Raw genomic sequence first — 25775 nt, 5'->3', positions numbered from 1 at the left:
TAAGAAGCAACGTCGCACGGAATATCAGGGTTTGTACTTACTCATGACTGTGTGCCCTGTAAATGTACATGAATTGTCTAGTCCACTGTTTATATGGATGACATAGTGTATTAGTGGAGCACTGGTTTTGCATCTTAATTTACATCATATTGTGTATTGAAAGCTTTTAACAACTGACCATATTTAACGCTCTTTTATTGGAACAAATCACTTGCATGTCAGACTCAATCTACTATCTTAAGTTAAGTTGAAACAAAAATACTACCTAGTAAGCACCACGTTTTAATATTAGTTCTAATCGTCATTTATTTTTATTTTTATAATTCATTAAGTGTGCTTATTGATTGTTTGACAATGGACAGATTGGCTAACTGTCTGAGGCTCGGTCAATAAACACTACGTCATATGTAAATTTTGGGCTAACTGTCTGAGGCTCGGTCAATAAACACTCCGTCATATGTCAATGTTGGGCTAACTGTGTTAGGCTCGGTCAATAAACACTACGTCATATGTAAATTTTGGGCTAACTGTCTTAGCCTGGGTCAATACACCTGTTTTAGCTCGGTCTCAAGTCCAAGTCTAGACTCAGACTCAGAAAATCATTTTTATAATGGTACAAAAAATCATATTTATTCCATTTCTTTTACAACAATATGTAAATATTTGTAAAACATTCAATACAGTTATATATTTCAGCAAATGTTACCATCAATGCTCTGATAAAATAAAAATTACAATGACATGAAGTTTTGCAATAATGAGTCTTGAGTCTGAACTCAGACTTGAGACTGTTCGTAATCACTGCCCCAGGCGTGGCTTAGCTCCTTCTTCCGTCATGGTATGAAGAGTGTTCGAGACATTGTCGCCGGAGATAAACAAAACGTTGTATTGAATATATTTTATTTATGATATTTGATTACATGGTAAAGTAATATTCAAAGAGTAATATATTTCAGCAAATTTTACCATCAATGCTCTGATAGAATGAAAAATTACAATGAAATGAAGTTTTGCAAAAATGAGTCTTGAGGCTCGGTTAAAACTTTTAAGGATTGAAAAACAGGTCATTCACTTCCTTTTTCAGTTGAAAGTTTGAAAACAATCTCGGATGTATGCCGGTACATCAGTTGAAGTAGTTCGTATTTTTAAAAAAAAATATATCATTAATTAAATGTAGTATTTTAGAGTTGTATTTCTTGATCTAAGTTTAAATTGATGGCCAGTGACGTGTATTATTGCAAACATCATTGAGATTCCCTTAGAGTTAAGTCATTTAGTTCAACTGCTAAATAAGATTACTACGCGATCTACTTGCAGCGGACTTAAACGTACCACTTTTTGACAATGTAAACCGTCCAAATACATCCGAGGTTGTTTTCGATAAAAATTGCCGAGGGGTTCCGAATGCGAACACAACTTCCGGCAGCCCTTTCCTTATCTGTACTGTATTTTCGGTCACGTGTTTTGCCTATTCGTGATGAGTAATCTATGCCCCTTTTTAATGATACGCACATTATATATATTCACCATGCATATACATTTAGCATTATTGCCGATATAATTTATAAACGAAATCTTAGCTGTAAAACCTTAAATGTCAAACATGACACAAACATAGTTTTTAAGGTTTTTACCCATATCTAAACTTACTAAGATGCACTCTTACTCCTAAATAAGAATTACCACAATTAATTCAGTTGTTTTAATACACCGAACAGGATGAATAAATGTCGGTTCTTATGAAGGATACTGTGTTTAATTTGAAAGAAAGGTGCGGAAGACGCGGTATTTCTACCCGGCCTTATGAAGCGATAGTAGATCACAGTAAATCTTTTAGGACTAACCAATCATTTTTTTCAGCTTTTAAGGACACGGTTACAATTTTGTTATCTGCAATTAATATTTTCCATAATTGCATTATTAAGTAAGTAGTTAAAGGTTTATCACTCAAAATATATTTTTATTATACATGTGTATGTCTTGATTTTGAGTGTCATAATAGATGAAAACGCAAAAAAAGATATTTAATGATGCAAAAATGCTAACAGATGAGTATTTCAAAGATTAACGATAAGACCCATCTTGTTGTGGTAAATATGTGTGCGACATCTTCTTTTCTGTCTTAAAATGATTCAACAATGAGGAAAATTAAGTCAAAACGTCTCAAGTTGAAATGGTTGATGGCACGACTCAACCCTCAATGTTATATATGGGTTAAATCCAAGAAATCCAAAGTCACTACATGCAAATATTTTGATGAATACAAAAACAATTAACAACGCTGTATACAAACAGTGTGATATCAACATAGGAACACCACAGAGGAACACCACAGAGGAACACCACATAGGAACACCACAGAGGAACACCACATAGGAACACCACAGAGGAACATGATTATAGTGTCAGTCGCCATTAGAAGTTTACATGCGATTTAATTTGTGTATTTTGCTGAGAAGTTTTTCTTACGCTTTCAAAAGATAGATTACTTAAGGCTTAAATTATGTGCTCTAACAAGCTCATGCAACCTACTAGGCCAAGTTTGTTTTTGTCCCGAATTAGAAATAAAATTACTTAATTTTAACACATTTGAACGATCAAATATTTCTTTACAAAGATATGCTATTACTTAATGTCGAGGAACCTAATGAATGAGTCTTGAAGGCTTGGAGAAGTATGTTTGCATGTGTGTATTATATTATTTGTTCGAACTGGTGGCTTGATTTACAATCGGACTTATCCTATCAAAAAATGTTTTTAGACAATTACTATAACCCTCAAACTGCAATGGAGTTGACCACATATCTCAACCCAATCGTATACATTTTGTAACAAAAAATAAAGAAACACACCAAACATCTTGGATCCTAAAACCTAAATTAATATCCTATTATTTAGCCATGGCGTAAATATGTCCCAGCCAACATTACATGTATTAACATTTACAATGGGTTGGTGGACAATAAGGGGGTGTGTGATGACAGTTCCATTCACACCATCTGTCCATTCCAGGATCATTCGGACGAACGCTCTTACACGTACGGTCACCAACGGCATTTGGCGCTGGGGTTGTTGTTGTTGTTGTTGTTGTTGTGGGGGTAGTGGTGGTGGTAGTAGTGGTCGTAGTTGCAGGTTTAGTGGTCTTTGTTTCTTGGCCAAAAATGCAATAACAGAACTCGTTGTCACAAAAGGCCATGTCTTCTAGACAAAGTACTTCGCAGACAGTGACATTTAACATCTCACTGATAGGAACGCAGTAGGGCATGGTGGTCGGCGGACTGCAGTCACACAAGTTAGTATGGCAAGATTCGGGAATGGAGCATTGTTTGCGACAAAACTCATCCATTTCATCAACGCCCGCAAAAATGCCAATAGCGCGGCACAATGTGGTGTCAACTGGGGCTGCGGGATTCGTTGTAGGGGCTGCTGTTGTCGGCGGAGGGGCTTGCGTGGTTGGTTTTGTCGTGGCAGGGTTTGACTCGCCCCCAATAATGCGAATATCAGCACAATTCCAGAAATTCTCTTGATAGCCGTGACTGTTTCCTTTAAATATCAAATAAATGGCGAATTAAAACATTCATTCACTCTTAAATTGGTAAATTTAAGCTTTTAAGATGTCACGATGATAAGTATTGTAATGTCTGAGAAAGATTGTCATTATAATTTCGTCATCTGAGGGTGTCACCCCCTCTCCCCTATATTCAACATGGACGCCGGAATTTCGCTTGTTTTGGTACCAGAATCTGGAAAACCGCTTATTTTAGAACCGGAATCCGAAATTCCGCGTATTTTAGAATTGGAATTTGAAATTCCGCGTATGTTAAAATTGGAATTTTAAATTCCGCGTATGTTACAACCGGAATTCAAAGTACATGTACTGCTTATTTTAGTTTCAGAAACCTTAATAACCTCCTTAATTTATATTGAAATGTTTAAAAGTATTAAGTATTAATATTCAATAAAAGAGCCATACCGTGTAACACAATAGCCTAGAGCGTATACGCAAATATACGCATAACAGCCTAGTGCGTATACGCAAATATACTCATAATAGCCAAGTGCGTATACGCAAATATACTCACAATAGCTTTATGCGTACACGCAAATATACTCACAATAGCCAAGTGCGTGTATGCAAATATACTCACAAAAGCCTAGTGCGTATACGCAAATATACTCACAATAGCCTAGTGCGAAAACGCAAATATACTCACAATAGCCAAGTGCGTGTACGCAAATATACTCACAATAGCTTAGTGCGTAAACGCAAATATACTCACAATAGCCTAGTGCGTATACGCAAATATACTCATAATAGCCAAGTGCGTATACGCAAATATACTCACAATAGCTTAGTGCGTAAACGCAAATATACTCACAATAGCCAAGTGCGTATACGCAAATATACTCATAATAGCCAAGTGCGTATACGCAAATATACTCACAATAGCTTAGTGCGTAAACGCTAATATACTCACAATAGCCAAGTGCGTGTATGCAAATATACTCACAAAAGCCTAGTGCGTATACGCAAATATACTCACAATAGCCTAGTGCGTATACGCAAATATACTCACAATAGCCTAGTGCGTATACGCAAATATACGCACAATAGCCAAGTGCGTATACGCAAATATACTCACAATAGCCTAGTGCGTGTATGCAAATATACTTACAATAGCCTAGTGCGTGTATGCAAATATACTCACAATAGCCTAGTGCGTATACGCAAATATACGCACAATAGCCAAGTGTGTATACGCAAATATACTCACAATAGCCTAGTGCGTGTATGCAAATATACTCACAATAGCCTAGTGCATGTATGCAAATATACTCACAATAGCCTAGTGCGTGTACGCAAATATACTCACAAAAGCATAGTGCGTATACGCAAATATACTCACAATAGCCTAGTGCGTGTATGCAACTATACTCACAATAGCTCAGTGCGTAAACGCAAATATACTTATAATAGCCTTGTGCGTATACGCAAATATTCTCACAATAGCCAAGTGCGTGTATGCAACTATACTCACAATAGCTCAGTGCGTAAACGCAAATATACTTATAATTGCCTTGTGCGTATACGTAAATATACTCACAATAGCCTAGTGCGTAAACGAAAATATACTCACAATAGCCAAGTGCGTATACGCAAGTATACTAACAATAGCCTAGTGCGTGTATGAAAATATACTCATAATAGCCTAGTGCGTATACGCAAATATACTAAGAATAACGTAGTGCGTATACGAAAATATACTCATAATAGCCTAGTGCGTATACGCAAATTTACTCACAATAGCCTAGTGCTTATACGAAATATACTCACAATAGCCAAGTGCGTAAACGCAAATATACTCACAAAAGCCAAGTGCGTATACGCAAATATACTACAATAGCCTAGTGCGTATACGCAAACATACTAACAATAGCCAAGTGCGTATACGCAAATATACTCACAATAGCCTAGTGCGTGTATGCAAATATACTACAATAGCCAAGTGCGTAAACGTAAATATACTCACTCTAGCCTTGTGCATATACGCAAATATACTCACAATAGCCTAGTGCGTATACGCAAATATACTCACAATAGCCAAGTGCGTATACGCAAATATACTCACAATAGCCTAGTGCGTATACGCAAATATACTCACAATAGCCAAGTGCGTATACGCAAATATACTCACACATAGTCTAGTGCGTATACGCAAATATACTCACAATAGCATAGTGCGTATACGCAAACATACTCACAATAGCCTAGTGCTTATACGCAAATATACTAATAATAGCCTAGTGCATATACGAAAATATACTCACAATAGCTTAGTGCGTATACGCAAATATACTCACAATAGCCAAGAGCGTATACGCAAATATACTCACACTAGTCTAGTGCGTATACGCAAATATACTCACAATAACCTAGTGCGTATACGCAAACATACTCACAATAGCCTAGTGCTTATACGCAAATATACTAATAATAGCCTAGTGCGTATACGAAAATATACTTACAATAGCTTAGTGCCTATACGCAAATATAATTTCGCAATACAACGCCAAAGAAATAGGAAGCTTCTAGTGGAATTGAAATGTATTCGTCAGGGACAATATACTGGTATATATACCAGCACTTACCCAAGAAAAGTATCATCCGAAATGATGCATTTTGGGCATAATAAATCATGTTTCTCCCATATTGAAATAAGAAGTAAACTCATTAGATCTACTTTTGTTTGGGGGGGGGGGGCGGAGGGGAGGGGGTGGTCATGTCAATATGTATAGTAAACAACACTCACCTCCTACCCAGATCCACTGTAAAACGCAGAAATTGCAGGATATATCATCTGGGAGTTTAACGTTCACAAGGTAGTCACCTGCGCCAAGGTTAGGTAAGTTGTACCTGAAATAGCATCATATAGGTGTTCACAACACGTCTATCAGTAGATTTAGGACATTTTGTGAAGTTCTTTAAATGTATCTTTGTCATCTTTTGAGATATCCGAGAGATTTTGTTTCTAAAAACATTAAACGTTAGTGAACCTTTTCAAACATTTGATACATCTTAAATATCTGATTTATTTCAACAGACACTTTATTTATTTTTAAAACAAAGCGTAAACTCGTGAGTGTCCAATAACTACTCCTGCTTGTGATCTACACACATACTGGTATTGTTTCTACCATAACATGATAGAAAGGTTGCGCAGCACGACATGTGCGTGGACTTGCACGTGAAGCTTTACATATGTGTGTACTTGTACGTGTAGCTTTACATGTGCTTATACGTGTACGTGTAGCTTTTCATGTGCTTATACGTGTACGTGTAGCTTTACATGTGCTTATACGTGTACGTGTAGCTTTACATGTGCTTATACGTGTACGTGTAGCTTTACATGTGCTTATACGTGTACGTGTAGCTTTACATGTGCTTATACGTGTACGTGTAGCTTTACATGTGCTTATACGTGTACGTGTAGCTTTACATGTGCTTATACGTGTACGTGTAGCTTTACATGTGCTTATACGTGTACGTGTAGCTTTACATATGTGTGTACTTGTACGTGTAGCTTTACATGTGCGTTTACTTGTACGTGTAGCTTTACATGTGCTTATACGTGTACGTGTAGCTTTACATGTGCTTATACGTGTACGTGTAGCTTTACATGTGCGTATACTTGTACGTGTAGCTTTACATGTGCATATACTTGTACGTGTAGATTTACAATTGCTTATACATGTACGTGTAGCTTTACATGTGCATATACTTGTACGTGCAGCTTTACATGTGCTTATACGTGTACGTGTAGCTTTACATGTGCTTATACGTGTACGTGTAGCTTTACATGTGCGTATACTTGTACGTGTAGCTTTACATGTGCATATACTTGTACGTGTAGCTCTACATGTGCATATACTTGTACGTGCAGCTTTACATGTGCATATAATTGTACGTGTAGCTTTACATGTGCCATGTACTTGTACGTGCAGCTTTACATGTGCATATATTTGTACGTGTAGCTTTACAGTTGCTTATACGTGTACGTGTAGCTTTACATGTGCATATACTTGTACGTGCAGCTTTACATGTGCATATTCTTGTACGTGTTGCTTTACATGTGCGTATACTTGTACGTGCAGCTTTACATGTGCATATACTTGTACGTGCAGCTTTACATGTGCATATAATTGTACGTGTAGCTTTACCTGTGCGTGTACTTGTACGTGTAGCTTTACATGGGCGTGTATTTGTACGTGTATCTTTACATGGGCGTGTATTTGTACGTGTATCTTTACATGTGCCGTTACTTGTACGTGTAGCTTTTCATGTGCGTATACTTGTACGTGTATCTTTACATGGGCGTGTGTTTGTACGTGTAGCTTGACATGTGCATATACTTGTACGTGTACCTTTACATGTGCCGTATAATTGTACGTGCAGCTTTACATGTGCCGTTACTTGTACGTGTAGATTGACATGTGCGTATACTTGTACGTGTAGCTTTACATGTGCCGTATAATTGTACGTGCAGCTTTACATGTGCCGTTACTTGTACGTGTAGATTGACATGTGCGTATACTTGTACGTGTAGCTTGACATGTGCGTATACTTGTACGTGTAGCTTTACATGTGCGTATAATTGTACGTGCAGCTTTACATGTGCCGTTACTTGTACGTGTAGCTTTACATGTGCCGTGTACTTGTACGTGTAGCTTTACATGTGCCGTGTACTTGTACGTGCAGCTTTACATGTGCTGTTACCTGTACGTGTAGCTTGACATGTGCGTATACTTGTACGTGTAGCTTGACATGTGCGTATACTTGTACGTGCAGCTTTACATGTGCCGTGACTTGTACGTGTAGATTGACATGTGCGTATACTTGTACGTGTAGCTTTACATGTACTTATACTTGTACGTGTAGCTTTACATGTGCCGTTACTTGTACGTGTAGCTTGACATGTGCCGTTACTTGTACGTGTAGCTTGACATGTGCGTATACTTGTACGTGTAGCTTTACATGTGCCGTTACTTGTACGTGTAGCTTTACATGTGCGTATACTTGTACGTGTAGCTTGACATGTGCGTATACTTGTACGTGCAGCTTTACATGTGCCGTGACTTGTACGTGTAGCTTTACATGTGCGTATACTTGTACGTGCAGCTTGACATGTGCGTATACTTGTACGTGTAGCTTTACATGTGCCGTTACTTGTACGTGTAGCTTTACATGTGCGTATACTTGTACGTGTAGCTTGACATGTGCGTATACTTGTACGTGCAGCTTTACATGTGCCGTGACTTGTACGTGTAGCTTGACATGTGCCGTTACTTGTACGTGTAGCTTGACATGTGCGTATACTTGTACGTGTAGCTTTACATGTGCCGTTACTTGTACGTGTAGCTTTACATGTGCGTATACTTGTACGTGTAGCTTGACATGTACTTATACTTGTACGTGTAGCTTTACATGTGCCGTTACTTGTACGTGTAGCTTTACATGTGCCGTTACTTGTACGTGTAGCTTTACATGTGCGTATACTTGTACGTGTAGCTTTACATGTGCCGTTACTTGTACGTGTAGCTTTACATGTGCCGTTACTTGTACGTGTAGCTTGACATGTGCCGTTACTTGTACGTGTAGCTTGACATGTGCGTATACTTGTACGTGTAGCTTGACATGTGCGTATAATTGTACGTGTAGCTTGACATGTGCGTATACTTGTACGTGTAGCTTGACATGTGCGTATACTTGTACGTGTAGCTTGACATGTGCGTATACTTGTACGTGTAGCTTTACATGTGCCGTTACTTGTACGTGTAGCTTTACATGTGCGTATACTTGTACGTGTAGCTTGACATGTGCGTATACTTGTACGTGTAGCTTTACATGTGCCGTTACTTGTACGTGTAGCTTTACATGTGCGTATACTTGTACGTGTAGCTTGACATGTGCGTATACTTGTACGTGTAGCTTTACATGTGCCGTTACTTGTACGTGTAGCTTTACATGTGCGTATACTTGTACGTGTAGCTTGACATGTGCGTATACTTGTACGTGTAGCTTTACATGTGCCGTTACTTGTACGTGTAGCTTTACATGTGCCGTTACTTGTACGTGTAGCTTTACAAGTGCCGTTACTTGTACGTGTAGCTTGACATGTGCGTATACTTGTACGTGTAGCTTGACATGTGCGTATACTTGTACGTGTAGCTTGACATGTGCGTATACTTGTACGTGTAGCTTGACATGTGCGTATACTTGTACCTGTAGCTTTACATGTGCGTATACTTGTACGTGTAGCTTTACATGTGCCGTGTACTTGTACGTGTAGCTTTACATGTGCCGTGTACTTGTACGTGCAGCTTTACATGTGCCGTGTACTTGTACGTGCAGCTTTACATGTGCTGTTACCTGTACGTGCAGCTTTACATGTGCCGTGTACTTGAACGTGCAGCTTTATATGTGCGTATACTTATACGTGTATCTTTATATGTGCGTATAGTTGTACGTGTTACTTTACATGTGCGTATACTTATACGTGAAGCTTTACATGTGCGTATACTTGTACGTGTAGCTTTACATGAGCGTATACTTGAAATGGAAGCTTTACATGTGCGTACACTTGTACGTGTAGCTTTACATGAGCGTATACTTGTACGTGCAGCTTTACATGTGCGCGGACTTCTCGTTTAGCTACTCTTACATTTCAACGTTGTAGATGTATTTAAAATGTGTTTGCCAAATTTTCTTAGTCCATAATTTTAAACATGCATCTGCAAACACACCAACGCAGAAGAAGCCAACAAATGAAAATTACAGTGACAAGCCCAGTGGCCAAAAAGACCTTTAACAAAACAGATATCGTTTTCATCTTTTTGTTTGACCGTTCTTTTTGTTTATGTTTGTGTTTTTTCTATTCCGTAGTATCTTGCTGCGCATAAGCATCTACTTGGAGGCCATGTACAACGATCTTTCGAGTATTCAATATATCATGCATAAAAAGGTCTCGTCGGACTTCATCTAAGTGACTTACTTATAAGTCTCGTCAGCTTTAATCTTATTGGCCTTAATCTTAGTGACTTACTTATAAGTCTCGTCAGCTTTAATCTTATTGGCCTTAATCTTAGTGACTTACTTATAAGTCTCGTCAGCTTTAATCTTAATTGCCTTAATCTTAGTGACTTACTTATAAGTCTCGTCAGCTTTAATCTTAATGGCCTTAATCTTAGTGACTTACTTATAAGTCTCATCGGCTTTAATCAAAATGGCCTTAATCTTAGTGACTTACTTATAAGTCTCGTCTGCTTTCATCTTAGTTAATTACTTATAAGTCTCGTCGGCTTTCATCTTAGTTAATTACTTATAAGTCTCGTCGGTTTTAATCTAAATGGCCTTAATCTTAGTGACTTACTTATAAGTCTCGTCGGCTTTCATCTTAGTTAATTACTTATAAGTCTCGTCTGCTTTCATCTTAGTTAATTACTTATAAGTCTCGTCGGCTTTAATCTTAATGGCCTTAATCTTAGTGACTTACATATAAGTCTCATCTGCTTTCATCTTAGTTATTTACTTACAAGTCACGTCGGTTTTAGTCTTAGTTAATTACTTATAAGTCTCGTCGGCTTAATTCTTAGTTAATTACTTATAAGTCTCGTCGGCTTTCATCTTAGTTCGTTACTTACAAGTCTCGTCTGCTTTCATCTTAGTTAATTTCTTATAAGTCTCGTCAGCCTTAATCTTAATGGCTTTAATCTTAGTTACTTACTTATAAGTCTCGTCGGCTTTCATCTTAGTTAGTTACTTATAAGTCTCGTCTGCTTTCATCTTAGTTAATTACTTATAAGTCTCGTCAGCCTTAATCTTAGTTACTTACTTATAAGTCTCGTCGGCTTTCATCTTAGTGACTTACTTTTATGTGTCGCCAGCTTTTATCTTAGTGACTTACTTATTTGTGTAACGAGCTTTCATCTTAGTGACTTACTTAAAAGAGTCGCCGACTTTCAAAGGGTACTTGTCCAGACATTCCTGGGTAACGGGATACCTTTGACTGTCGCCTGGCAACGGGCATAACCTGAAATAATAGCAAACATATGCTGATTATCAAATTATTATCCATTATTGCATATCTCTGCTCCATGAAATATGAAACCCATTTAAAAAAAAATAGATTACGACCCTGAGACAAAACAGCAAAGCAGTCAATGGAAGACTACCGGTTCCCCGCCTCCGAAGAAGGCACGATCATCCCGCTCGATAGGAAAGCATATGTTCATTGTCTTCTTTGATGTGCACGGTATTATTCTACTCCATGCAGTTCCGCAAAGCCAAGTTAGCACCATGCGATTTTGCCCTATTTCCGAAACTTAAATGTGAACTGAAAGGTAAACGCTTCAATGACTTTCAGGAACTACATAGTGAAGCTCAGACACGCCTGTATTCTTACAAGTCAGAGTGGTTCAGTGACATTTACCGGCAGTGGGTAGCGAGATATCACGTTGTATTGCGGCGAACGGCTCTTACTTTGAGAAGTTATGACGTTGACGTCAGATTCTGACGTTTGAACTGCAGGGGCTATACTGGCCTCATGTTAATGAAAAAGCTGTAGTTTCCTTTATATTGTATGAATCAGATTGAAATTTTATATGTCATTTACAGCTGAAATAGATTTTATAGCGAGCTGACGTTCGTTGAAAAATGTTAAAATGTATTGATTTTATTAAGCAATTCCACGAACTTCTGGCTATACCCTCGTACATACCGTGTAAATGGTGATGTGTAAGTTTTTTATACTCGAACTCGGGCAAGGCCCATTCAGGCGAGCAATCCGAAGAGCGTGTTAGTCTTATTAGGTTACTGGAGCATAATGCACAGACATAAAGAGACCCTGGATAGCACTTTCACACGAAACCTCCATATAACGTCCCTCCCGAAAAACGATTAGTATTTATAAAGTGGTGCAGCGGGGACCTGCGACTCCTGGATTGACAGTCATGTGTGTTATCACTAGACCACGGATCTGCCACTTAATATACACATACTTAATTTACCACTAAACCACGGATCGGCCGCTAAATACACTCCTACATGATTTATCACTAGACCTGGGATCTGTCACTAAATATATACATACTTAAATTACCTCTAAACCACGGATCTGCCGCTAAATATATTCATACCTGATTTATCACTAGACCACGGATCCGCCACTTAATATATACATACTTAAATTACCACTAGACCACGGATCCGCCACTAAATATATACATACTTAAATTACCACTAGACCACGGATCTGCCGCTAAATATATTCATACCTGATTTATCACTAGACCACGGATCCGCCACTTAATATATACATACTTAAATTACCACTAGACCACGGATCCGCCACTAAATATATACATACTTAAATTACCACTAGACCACGGATCGGCCACTAAATATATACATACTTAAATTACCACTAGACCACGGATCCGCCGCTAAATATATACATACTTAAATTACCACTAGACCACGGATCCGCCGCTAAATATATACATACTTAAATTACCACTAGACCACGGATCCGCCGCTAAATATATACATACTTAAATTACCACTAGACCACGGATCCGCCGCTAAATATATACATACTTAAATTACCACTAGACCACGGATCGGCCACTAAATATATACATACTTAAATTACCACTAGACCACGGATCGGCCACTTAATATATACATACTTAAATTACCACTAGACCACGGATCCGCCACTAAATATATACATACTTATATTACCACTAGACCACGGATCCGCCGCTAAATATATACATACTTAAATTACCACTAGACCACGGATCCGCCGCTAAATATATACATACCTGAATTCAAAGTATCCCTTATGATGTGCTGTTATTTTCACAATGACGTCAATTTCGCTATTCATCTCGTACTCGTTCACAATAAAACCTGTAATACAAATGAATGCATATACCCCCTGTGTAACCGGGTATACGATGTGTCTATAATGTCTGGCTATAGAGCTATCTTTTATAGCGACGCGGTAGAGTGTCCGCCTGCAGAGCAAGAGGTCAAGGGTTCGAACCCCGACAGGTGCACATAGCAATTTGTGCAGTCTGTTACACATGTATTAGGGTAAGCCATTAATCTTTTATACAATTAAATGCTACTGCTTGAGTTTCGTATAAAAGTTACAAAAATAATGAAATTGCTATATAATCAGAGTAAAATGTTATCGCCATTTAATTTGTCATATTATAATAGTAGCGTAATAGTGTTTTATTAAAAAAATATATAATCCAAGCAAAAATAGCTTAAATTAATGCATCCTCGCATCTTTATTCCAAATGGCTTAAATAAAATCGCTAGCACATCTTTGCATCCTAATTTTGGACGGCCCACATCGCATCCTGGTGATGGACGGCTGACTCTTTTGTACTAACACACCCTTTACGTATCTATCGGAATTTCCCAAACAACAGACATATATTGTTCCTGCGTCTTTGATTGTTTTTTTAGTTTACCTGTGACATATTTGCCGTTTTTACTCGGGTCGGTGGGGTGAACATAATGGTTAGGCTGGATTTCCTGGTCAAATGGATCGCCGCACACACCACATTTCCCCCCCAAACTGTGCTGATGCTGTAAATATAACGGTATTTACTATTCATTCTTGCATTCTAGGCAGGTACTTTCTGCGAATTCACCCCGCCGCCCCCCCCCCCCGCTTATGCCAGATGATTCACGCGCAGCAAGACGCCACATGATTCGATGACAATACAATGGACTGGAAATCATTACATGTGTTGTTAGAATTATGTTTTCCAGAAAAAGTAATTATCTTAAGAAAGAAGATGTTTCAGAGGAACTTTTTGACGTCAATATTGAGCAAAACGTACTACGTGTCTTGACGTCGGTAAACAGTGTCGCACGCACTATGCGGACAAGAATCATATGATGGACGTTAATATTTTTAAAGAGAGGTTCTGTGGAAGCATAATCTACTTATTCAAGTTAAAGTTGGGGCATAGTCAGGGTGAGGTATCACGTGACATCAACGGGGTTCCCACATGGGTCCCCACGGGTCATAACCGATGTAAACAAGCAAGAAATGGACGTAATTTCCTTAATAACATTTCTTATCATTACATATGTACATGAAAGGTTAAGAAAATTAATTATGTTAGTGAAAATGAATGTACGTATTACAACATTATCAATGAAAACATTAAAGCTGCACTCTTACAGATTGAACGTTTTGACCACTTTTTATTTTTTGTCTTGGAACGAGCCACTTTTGGGAACATCCATGGAAACCAGTCACATGAGACTGCTGACAAAAAATAGATCGCAGATGTTTATATTAAAGTTCAAAAATTGATGTTTTATGCATTTAAGCCATTAAACATTAATTTTCGAACGGAAATATGAAAATCTATGATCTGATTTTTTATCAGCAATCATATATCATTGGTTTGCAGATATTTACGCAAAAAAATGATCTTTCAAAGACAAAAATAAAAAAAAAGTTGTAAAAATGGTAAATCTGTGAGAGTGTAGCTTTAAAACCACAACTTAATAATGCTTCCTGTTAACAGAGACTGAATGATATGCATGAGCCAGTAAATCGCAGTGGACAATACTGCATTGTACGACATTATTTTATTTTCTGCAGTCGTTAAGGTGGAACGCGACCCTGAGCGAATTTTCTAGTTAATGTCTTAAACAAGACTCTCTAAAGTTTCTAACATGACCATCTTATTAACATAAACAATATTTCGATTAATGTTAAACGTTGTAATACAAAACGTATTGAATAAGAAACAGGTTTAGGGGTTGGATTATTTGATATTGCGCAAAAACGAAGTCGGTATAGTACACTTTTCTTGATATCAGGCGATTTGTCCAAAAATGAATAAATCTATTTAAATAAATAAATAATTAAACGAACCGTTTTTTTTTGTTTTTTTTTTAAATTAAATAAAGTCACACTTTTTTCAGCGAAACACGACGCCGTTTTCCCTGTGAACATTGACGTTTTAGACGCATTTTAAATAAAGAACGTAGAACAGGAGAACAAAATATATGTCCGTGAACGTTTTCACAAGAAGCACTGGAGTTTGAAATTCCATAGCGATGAACGAAGAATTGATGAAAATATCGGTTTTTGCAGCTTGAACGCAAAAAAAATACGTACGTCTCAATATATGGTATATTTTGAAGACTCGTAGTTTCAAAACTGTTCAGAATGTTGAAAAAGGAAACAAGTCCCTTATTGGGCATATGGTGTTCTATTCGTATACCAATTTTCAGATATTAACTCGAAAAATCGCTCAGGGTCGCGTTCCACCTGAAATGTCTTAAAAACTTTCGCATCAATTTTTAGTTGATTTAAAAAGAATGAAAAAAAAAATCAATTCAGTAAAAGCGACTTTTGCTTAACGTGTTTTAGACGTCGTTCAACAATGTTTGTTTAGGGTAACCTTCTCAAAATATCTAGGTAGGGTAGGTAGGGATTTTTTTTTCAAAATCTGTCGTAAGTTCAGAGTGTTTTCTTGCACATGGCAGTCTTCCCTACATTACTGTCATTGCCTGACTTTGTTTTATCATATAAACAATAATTCTGATTAAAATCTGCATTTATCCGCCCTTCGTAACTCTCTATTCGCTAACGAATATTTTTTTTGCTCAGAAACGGAAAAATAGTTAGGGTCGGAGCATTTTTATAGGTAGGGTCGGGTTACCCGAAACGGACATATATTTTTTTAGGCCTTATATAAAGTTTGTATTATTTTACATTTTTTTTATATTTTATTCATACAAAGAAACCCTCGGAAAATATAGAACTGTGTCTTAAAAGGGTGACAACGTGTTAAAGCTGCACTCTCTTCAGTATCACTTTTTTAAATTTTGTCTCAGAGAACGACATTGCTAAATTATTTTTTGTCTCATAGACTCATGCTGTTAAGTAGGGTAAACCATATACTGTGTTCTTGGAATAAACTTGAAACGGGATACATACTATGTGTTGAATAACATCATAAGTGACAATGAAGTCGAGTTTCTTTTCGTTTTAAATTATGACTGTTAAAAACTTATTAGTCACTATAAAACAAGACACTCAGATGCATACATAGATAGAGCTGTTCTCTTCAAAGAAAACATTGATGTTAAAAAACCTTTATACCTTATTATGTTATCATTTTAAGTTAATCATAAATGCAATTGTCTTATTATATGTGCACGTTCTTTTACAAAATTTGTTATTAAAATTTGTTGTTGTACATTCAAGGCGCTCTATATTATAAATACTTGGTTAGGGTCGATTACCCAATCACCCTTCTGTCTAAACATTTATCACGTTAGGTTGTTGTTATTGTTCTTATTGTTGTTCAGTAGTTGTTGATGAGTTTATAAAAGTCTGCCCTGCCCTATAATGGCTGCACTATGGTTTGACTCCGTCACATCCCAAAGTGTGACTCAAACACAATTCTGAATTCAAAGGGGGAGTTTTACCCCCATCGGTTGATGGGATATTCGCCAAGGGAGTAAATCTGTACCGAATATGCCACGAAACCTGCGATGAATGACATCTAGGATGGTCCCACAGCTTTATCAATTAATGCAAAATCCAAACGCCTTATAAATAGGGAATATAAGTTAGTCGGTTGATCGGTGGGGTTGTGCGATGTATATTTACGCAACAGGGGCGGATCCAGGAATTGACGTTAGAGGGGGCTTAACTTAGGGGCGCAATCTTTTGACATGCACCCCTCCCCCAGAATCGAAACAAAGGGATTTGTGGCTACTTCCTACAGAAAAAAACAACAACATTTAGTAGTCGGAAAAGGTGCATTATGAGCATATCGTATTACCTTTTTTCTCCCATATTGATGAAAAAAGTAAACTTGAGTGATTTTAGCGGGAGCGCGCGTCGGATGAGCCCCCTCTTAAACCGCTAGTGTGCAAGCAACGATTAGTGATTCAATCCCAAATACCTTTAAATATGATATTTTTAATGACAGATAATAACACTGTTCTTTTTTTACCAAATCATTTTAATACGACGAAAGCGTCCGATTTCGTCGTAGTATTGCGGAAGAAGTTTTGCGCATGCACACTAGGTATTTGATACAGTTTTTCCTATGTCCATATATTATTTTTAAATCAGGTAATAGTTTAGACCTCTCGACTTACAGGCTGTTGGTTTGATCCAAACCAGGTGATCGGGTAACAATCTTTAGAAGCTTATTTTATTTTTTGTTTTAAAATCTTGATTTTACTAACTTAAAACATGTTAAGGGTGAATTATTAAAGATTACATTCTTTCAAAGTCAAAACACCCAGAGAGAAGTTAATATTACGCAAATGATAGGAAAAACAAAAATAATGAGCTTTGCTTAATCCTGCAATAAGAAACAAGAGACGTGTCGATAAAAAAGGGTCTAGGGCATTATTCTTTGTGCATATTTAGACTTTTCCTAGTAAATGAAGTCGATTTCTTGAAGTTTTCATAGTCATCTTTAAACACTGTATTAGTGCTTTTAACATATAAGTATTGTTTTTCAATAATATTCTGACTCTTTCATTCCACTTCTCAGTGATTTAACATATTATATAAGTGACATGGCATGTAATGTTACAGTAGTTAATAATATAAATAATATATGTTAAAAAAACATACCTAATTTATACAGATTATATAGGTGTATGATTATTACAAACAATTGGTTACAATGACTGAACCAACCCTTCAAATTTTGCTTTCAATATACACAGGCATGTATACTCTATATATACCCGCCATGTAACTAAGAGATTATCGACTATAAAAGTGCTTTTAACATTTAAAGCTGCACTCTCACAGATTGAACATTTTGACAACTTTTTTGTCTTGGAACGAGCCAATTTATGCGAAAATGCATGGATACCAGAGTTAAAAAAATGGTACTTTATGCATATGTCAAGACTTAAACCGTTAGTAACGCTTTAGGCCATTAAAATTAATTTTCGAACAGAAAGATGAAAATCTGCGATCTGATCTTTTGTCAGCAGTTTTATATCACTAGTTTGCAGATATTTAGGCAAAAATTGGCTCATTCAAAGACAAAAAAAAATAAAAAAAAAGTTGTCAAAATGGTAAATCTGTGAGAGTGCAGCTTAAAGTATTTTTTTTCAATATGGTCAACGCATACAACGTCTTTCAGAATTATTAAAGATGCACTCTTACTCCCAAAAAAGAATTAACACAATATTAACACATACTATTTTTTAATATTCCAAAAAGACAGAAAAAATGTCGAAAACAATGGTTCCTATGAAGGATACCGAGTTTAATCTAAAAGAAATGAGCATAAAACACGGTATTTCTACCTTATGAGACTATAGTTAGACCACAGGAAATGCAATCACCAATCATTTACTATTTCTGCGCTTTCTGCTATTAAATACACGGTTACAATCTTGTTATCAGTAATTAATATTTTTTATAAATGCATTATTTAGTAAGTAGTTAAAGGTTTATCAGTCAAAATTGATGTTTGTTATACAGGTGTATGTATTGATTTTGAATAAGAGTGCAACTTTACGTTTTTATTTCATATGACCATTGAGGTACTCAAAATATAGAAAGTAACATAAGCTATATGCTTTATGAATAACAGCCCTATCTTCATCATGGACATCAGCGTCGATGTATTCCCAGGATACGGACATTGGCGTGATTCTAAAATGTTATCAGTGTTTATCACATTCGATCTAAAATCAATTAATCGCAATTAAACAAACATCAAAAGCGAACAGGTAACCATAGAAACATACCTCCCTTCCCCCACAATTCAGGCCCATGTCATTGTAGTTCTTCTGTAGAATGCCGTCAGGATCGTTACGATAGCGCCACGCAGACGATCTCTGGGGTGGCTCCATCATGTATCCATGGCCTTCAATCCCGGCTATCACCATGGATACGAGGAGAAAAAGTACTCTCGCTTGTCTTAACATTTCGTTTGTTTTTCGTTGAGAAAGCAATGAAAACTGAACGGTATTAAACTAATTTAAAACAAAAATATATTCTTTATAGATCTGAAAAACTTAAATAAAATAAAATTGTTTATTTTGCTGTTATAAAAATCAATTTTTAATACTCCTTGCGAGTCCTTCGACTGAAATGGCTTGATAAAACTCAGCCAATGGTTAAAATAGTTTTGGTATGGGTATCGGTTTGCAAATACGCCCCCGACAAGGCAAACATTTAGAAAGCGTTCATGAATAAATTGCGATTAATTATTGGTTTGTGGGTACTTTTTATCTAACAAGGATATTCAGAAATAAAGACATGTTGATTGTTACATAACTTAATAGTACAATGTGGTTAACTATTGACCAATCAAGTAATGTTTGGCTAATTTTATCCTAAAACCCAACAGTTTAATGCAATTGGATGCTAAAAAAGACAATTGACAGGGATTCAAACACTCCCCTGTGAATATACGTAACAATCAAATGGTATAAAAAGAACAACACACAAATACAAAACTGTTTAAATTAATAATAGTATGCTATTTGGGAACATGAACCTACGACATTGCTTGTGAATGTCCGTTGTTTTTGTTCTTGTATTACATTACATTATTTAAAGCAGCGATCTAAGTTTAATTATTCATTCACACGATCTGAAAAAGACGTGTGCAAAATGAGATTATATGTATTTATAAATGTTTATACTTCAAATGTATGACATTTTAAATATCATGAAACTTTATTGGCAGAGCTAAATCTCCGTATCCCAGCATATATTATTTTTGAGAAATGGCTTTACTTGGGGATTGACACAACAAACCATTCGGAACACCTCGGTAATCTCCGCCGTTCGACTAACCTCAGATTTATGCCAGTGCTTGAGAAGAAGTAGTTTGTAAAATTAAAATAGCTGCGACGCCAACAAAGTTGTTGTTTGCCTGTACCTTATGTTTAGTGTCAGACAGGCGACAATTTTTTCCTGAAATTAAGAAAGAAGAACGAAGTCAGGTGTTTCTATAATTCAATTATTTGAGGATGACCTGAGGCGTTAGTGAATGTGGGCCTAGGTGGTAGGATGTTTTTTAACTCACGAACACAGTGTGTGTATACCACGTGATAAATTACGTCATATATGCTACGTCGGAAGGCAATATTTTGCTTCAATTGAGGACTTTAAACAAAGATAACTTTCCAATTTCTTCACCATTTTAAATGAAACAACGCGCAGTCTACGCCTCTTACGGAGCCACGCCTTCGGTCTTTACCAGAGTTTGACTGCGAGTTTAGTTTCTTAAAACACTTCGACAAACCTTTTCACAATACGGCTGTCTGACGGAGCACTGTCAAAACATTAGTTTGGAAACAGGTTTATTGAAGTGTTTGATGAAACTAATCTCCTTATCAAACTCCAGTAATAAAACGAAGGCGGGTCTCTTTAAACGGCGTAGACTGCCCTTTGTTTCATTTAAAATGGTATAGTACAAGAAAAGTTATCTTTAATTCAAGTTTTTATTTTAAGCAAAATATTGCCTTCCGAAGTAGCATATATGACGTAATTTATCACGTGGTATACACACACTGGAACACCAACAAAATAAATATTTCACTCATGGCTACGTCATTCGTGAAATGTTAGTCAAGGTTCTCACTCGATGAAATATATTACTATTTTATAATGACACAAACAATTATCATCCGTAAAATGATCAACACCTGCCTCATATATTTTTCTCTATATTTAAACGTGTTTCTAGTGTCATGGTTAATTATAAGGGGTATAATGTTTCTTTTATCTGTAAAAAATAATTAATATGATTCAAAAATCTAATTGTTCAAAGACTTACTTAAATACTTATGTTTCTTTTAAATGTAAAACATAGCTATTATTGTTCCAAAAAATAAATTCATTATAGACTAACTTCTATACCAAGTTCTGCTCTTTTTGGTTCACGTCGTTCTTGCATCTGGACATTCCAATTTAAATATTTGCGTGTTTAAAGCTGCTGGGGTATATATAAGACAAGTGTAAACATAAATATCCGTAACACATTGCCATGTCAATGTTACTGGTCATGCAGGAAAGACAATCCTTTTAGAACAAATAATAGCACTTTCATGGTGTTTGTTTCACGGGTATTAATCTAGATGAGTATTCCATGTACTGCATCCTTTAATATGGAAGGGTATTTAAGTAAAAAATCAATTCATATAAATGAATTATTCTTGTATGTAAATTACATTAATATTATGGTAAATTTATATTCTATCATTACTGCTAACATGCGCATTCATACTATTGTTACGCACATTTAGAGATGTTACTACATCTTAGTTACAAATAGCTGCCATATATGATATTCATATAAATGTATTATTCTTGTATGTAAATTACATTGATATTATGGTATATCTTTGTTCTATCATTACTGCTTACATGTGCATTCATACAAATGTTACGCACATTTAGAGATTTTACTACTTCTTAATTCCAAATTGCTGCCATATATTAGAAACTTGTTAATTTTAGATTTTATCTACAGACTGACAAATGTCTGCTGACTACTGCCTAATAACTGCTTGCGTGAATCTGAACGAATAGTTTATTTATAATTCAAATTAATAAGTTAAGGTTATGCTAAGCGAAAACATCCAGTACTATAACACAGCCAGCAAGCAGTAGACAACAAGCATTTGTATAAATCCGTGACGAAGCTAAATTCATATAAAGCTGGGGACCATTATCTTCGGTTGTTTCCGTGATTCGCAAGGTGCGCACCGGTGTTACCTGAAAAAAATACCACGGCAAATTCCTACCGCGAGGAGCGTGTTCCCTCTGGTCGGCCCAGTTGTCTATCCTAAATTATGATCGGACCTGCTTGAGGCCATCAGAATTATTAATGTCGTTCATCTTTGTCGTGATATTTTTTTTACTTTTATGTTATAAAAGGAAAGGCAATATTACTATATTATAGTATATTCCATACATTTTTAGGAGTCTATCATGAACTATTTTAATGCAACGTTTATAAATACGTTGAAACTGTTGTCTATCACAGATTATTTAGCTTGACGAAATAGGCTATTGAGCAAACAGATTTTAGGCTTAAAAGTATCACGTTTATGAAACTGTTGTCCGCATCTCAATAATATGTACCTTTTAATACGAAGTTGTTAGTGTCTATCAAAGAAATATTTTAATTGATATTTATGTATGTCATACAAAAATAACCCTATCATATACCATTTCTTTTATGGACATTTGAAGGTACATATTAACAAAATCAATTGATATATTTTATTTTTTGCATCAAATATGTTCTTTGATAATATAAAGAAAAGTACATTGATCAAACAAGTGTAAGTGAGAAAGAAATAGAATTGGCTTCAATTGCCAATCAATAATTTCTGCTCACAGTCTGCAGTCTATCACAGATCAATGAGCAATTGCAATGACCAACAGTTAACACAAACGCTTCCGTGGGAGGGGGGATGGCACACCCGGCACATGCCCCATCACTAAAGTCTTCAAAGTTTGCATTCTATCTCAAAGGAGTGGAAATTAATAAACTACACCTTTCAAATGCCATCATGTGCAGGCGATGTGAACTCATAAAAACAACAAATTCAAACAGCGCAACCTCCTTTAATTATGTCCTCTTGATGTTTCTTCATCCGTATATAAACAACAGTTTCCACGTCTTCCAACAATTTCCAATACTGGTGAAAATGTATCCATCATCCGTGTGATATTTGTTGAAAACAAGAAAAGCATACATGCCATAAAACTGAGAAAAAAGTTATTTTCTCCAGTCTTGTAGCAGAACGCAATCCTTGAACATGTGCAAGATATGCCATGAAGTCAATATCACCACTACTTGAAGGCCACCAATGTGTTATGTTCACTTGTATGTCTTTCTGATGTCTTCACAAATTGCTTACGTCTAGCGGACCCTTGGGGGGAGGGGTACGCCCCTTAGGTATGTCCTCTCTTGGGGAGCGGAGTACGCCCCTTAGGTATGCCCTTTCTTGGGGAGCGGAGTACGCCCCTTAGGTATGCCCTTTCTTGGGGAGCGGAGTACGCCCCTTAGGTATGCCCTCTCTAACGTCTATTCCTGAACTCTCCCCTGCTTTTAAGATAAACTTTCATAACCAGTATCACTTATTACCTTATTATTATAATAAAATTCATTAAACTTATCTTGAAGCCATATGATGGCAGATAAACAATGGTTAAAGTTAAATGAACAGTAATGTTCATTTCTATTTTTTTTATTGATAAGATTAATCCCAGTATGAAAGATTCATTTTATATTAGAAAATAAATAAAATATATATGTTTAGGAAAGACAATTAAGAAAACCATGTTTTATGATAGACAATATTTTTTTATGTAAATGATAAATAAGAAAAAATATTCTTATTGTCTATCATGAAATATATATTTCTTATTGTCTATCATGAAAAATACTTCTTACTGTCTATCAAGAATTGTTTTTATTATTGCCTATCATGAAATATCTTTCTAACTGTCTATCATAAATATTATCATATTTTATGATAGACAATAAGAATTTTTTTTTAATATTTCTTATTGTCTATCATGAAAAATATTTCTTATGGTCTATCGTGAATTATTTTTATTATTGTCTATCATGAAATATTTTTCTGTCTATCATAAATTTTAATACATATGTTTAAATTAAATATTTCTTATTGTCTATCATGATTTTTTTTCTTACTGTCTATCAGGAATTATTTTCATTATTATCTATCATGAAATATTTTTCTTACTGTCTATCATAAATTTTAATAAATATATTTTATGATAGACAATACGAAAACAAATTATACATAATTACAGTAAAGCAAAAACCATGATTGACTGTAAGAAACTTACTACTTGTGTTTTCATGTAATTATAGGACAAATAAGAAAAATATAAATAATTCTTATTGTCTATCATAAATTTAAAAAACAACATATTTTACGATAGATAATAAGAAAAAATCTGGATAAACAGATAAGGCCTGTAAATATGAAAATTTGTTCATGCTCAAGTCAATCGTATGATCAAACTTCAAAAGATTAAAACAGTAAAATGCTTAATGTTTTACTGATTTTCAATATTCCAACTCATTTTAGCTCAAGTTAGGCTCTTCCCATGTTTAATTTAGACAAGAGACATAGTGGTCCTACATCGCTCAACTTATTAAAGGGTTACAAAAGAACCATTGCAAATAATCTTTGTGAAATAGCCACCTCAGGACCACTAAGACACACAAGGACATGCAAAGACACCTCAACTTTAAGGGAAAGCTACTTTAAAGCACTGTACTAGGTATTAAGCAGTTAAGAACTAAAAAAAAATATCACATAAAATCATTTTTACCGGTTAAAATCGTTTTTGTTTGTAATAATTACAAAAATGTAGAAAGGGCTCAAAGTCTCAACCAAATGTTCCCCTTTGTCTTTACTGGTTTAGAATGTCTATTTCTATGTTATTAACCTTGCCGGATCAAGTAGAAATTGATCTTATTAACCCTTATTAACCCTACCCTGGCCCTAAATCCTAGTGGTTATTTAGGTTTGTCGTCAACCAATTAACTGTTAGTGTTTCTTATGAAACAGTACCTCTCATGGCACTCATAATATGCATGGACTATTTAACACTATTAAAACACGTTATTTAGATTTTGACGGACTAAAACATTATAATTGATGTCTTTCAGTACATATTTTAAAGCTTTGAAATAGATTACCCACTACTGTTAGTGTCTTTGTGTCCTAGCTTGTGTGTCTTGGCGGTATTTACCAATAATAGTTGAGCTAAATTTTGCCCCCTCCATTTGTGATTTCTTGGTTAGATATTTAATTATTTTTCCAGTAATGCATATATACCTGGTGATGATTGAACCCGTGACACTAGAAATCCTGCTCTCTACCGCTAACTGAGCTAGCTGGGGACCTCAGAGTAAACAGTGGCTCAGTTAGTAACGGCATGAATTTACATAATTTCAAAGACTTCTCTGCCCCTAAACCAGCCCTTTTTACGATTGTTGATATTTCATGTTGCTGGTGTAGGGTCAGAGGAATTTCTATAGTGAAAATGTGGGACTCTCCTCCCCCTCGCAGGAGAGGAACTTTAAACCACTATATCTTTGTAAAACATCATTTAATAAACATTTTAACACTATGCATCTGTTATCTAGATATTATTGAACCTATCTGAACAGAA

The 25775-nt window shown here is 35.9% G+C and overlaps 1 protein-coding gene across 1 annotated transcript; it reads right to left on the bottom strand.

Moving 5' to 3' along the window:
- Window positions 1–664: 664 nt before the first annotated feature.
- On the bottom strand, window positions 665–19693 carry LOC128223174 (uncharacterized). The gene is made up of 6 exons (XM_052932469.1): window positions 19343–19693; window positions 14047–14164; window positions 13384–13471; window positions 11499–11588; window positions 6312–6415; window positions 665–3543 (listed from the first exon to the last, which is right to left on the bottom strand). The coding sequence occupies exons 1-6, from the start codon at window positions 19520–19522 to the stop codon at window positions 2936–2938; spliced, it is 1188 nt and encodes a 395-aa protein (XP_052788429.1). The 5' UTR covers window positions 19523–19693; the 3' UTR covers window positions 665–2935.
- Window positions 19694–25775: the final 6082 nt, after the last annotated feature.

The sequence above is a fragment of the Mya arenaria genome, chromosome 17, assembly GCF_026914265.1.
Source record: "Mya arenaria isolate MELC-2E11 chromosome 17, ASM2691426v1".
NCBI classification, from domain to species: Eukaryota; Metazoa; Mollusca; class Bivalvia; order Myida; family Myidae; genus Mya; species Mya arenaria.
This window is presented reverse-complemented; position numbering and strand designations above follow the sequence as displayed.

Coding starts and splice junctions, on each gene's coding strand:
- LOC128223174 (XM_052932469.1), bottom strand. CDS start 19,522: ATGTTAAGACAAGCGAGAGTACTTTTTCTCCTCGTATCCATGGTGATA. Junction 11,589..13,383: donor AAGGGATACTTTGAATTCAG/GTATGTATATAT, acceptor CTATTATTTCAG/GTTATGCCCGTTGCCAGGCG. Junction 3,544..6,311: donor ACAGTGGATCTGGGTAGGAG/GTGAGTGTTGTT, acceptor TGATATTTAAAG/GAAACAGTCACGGCTATCAA.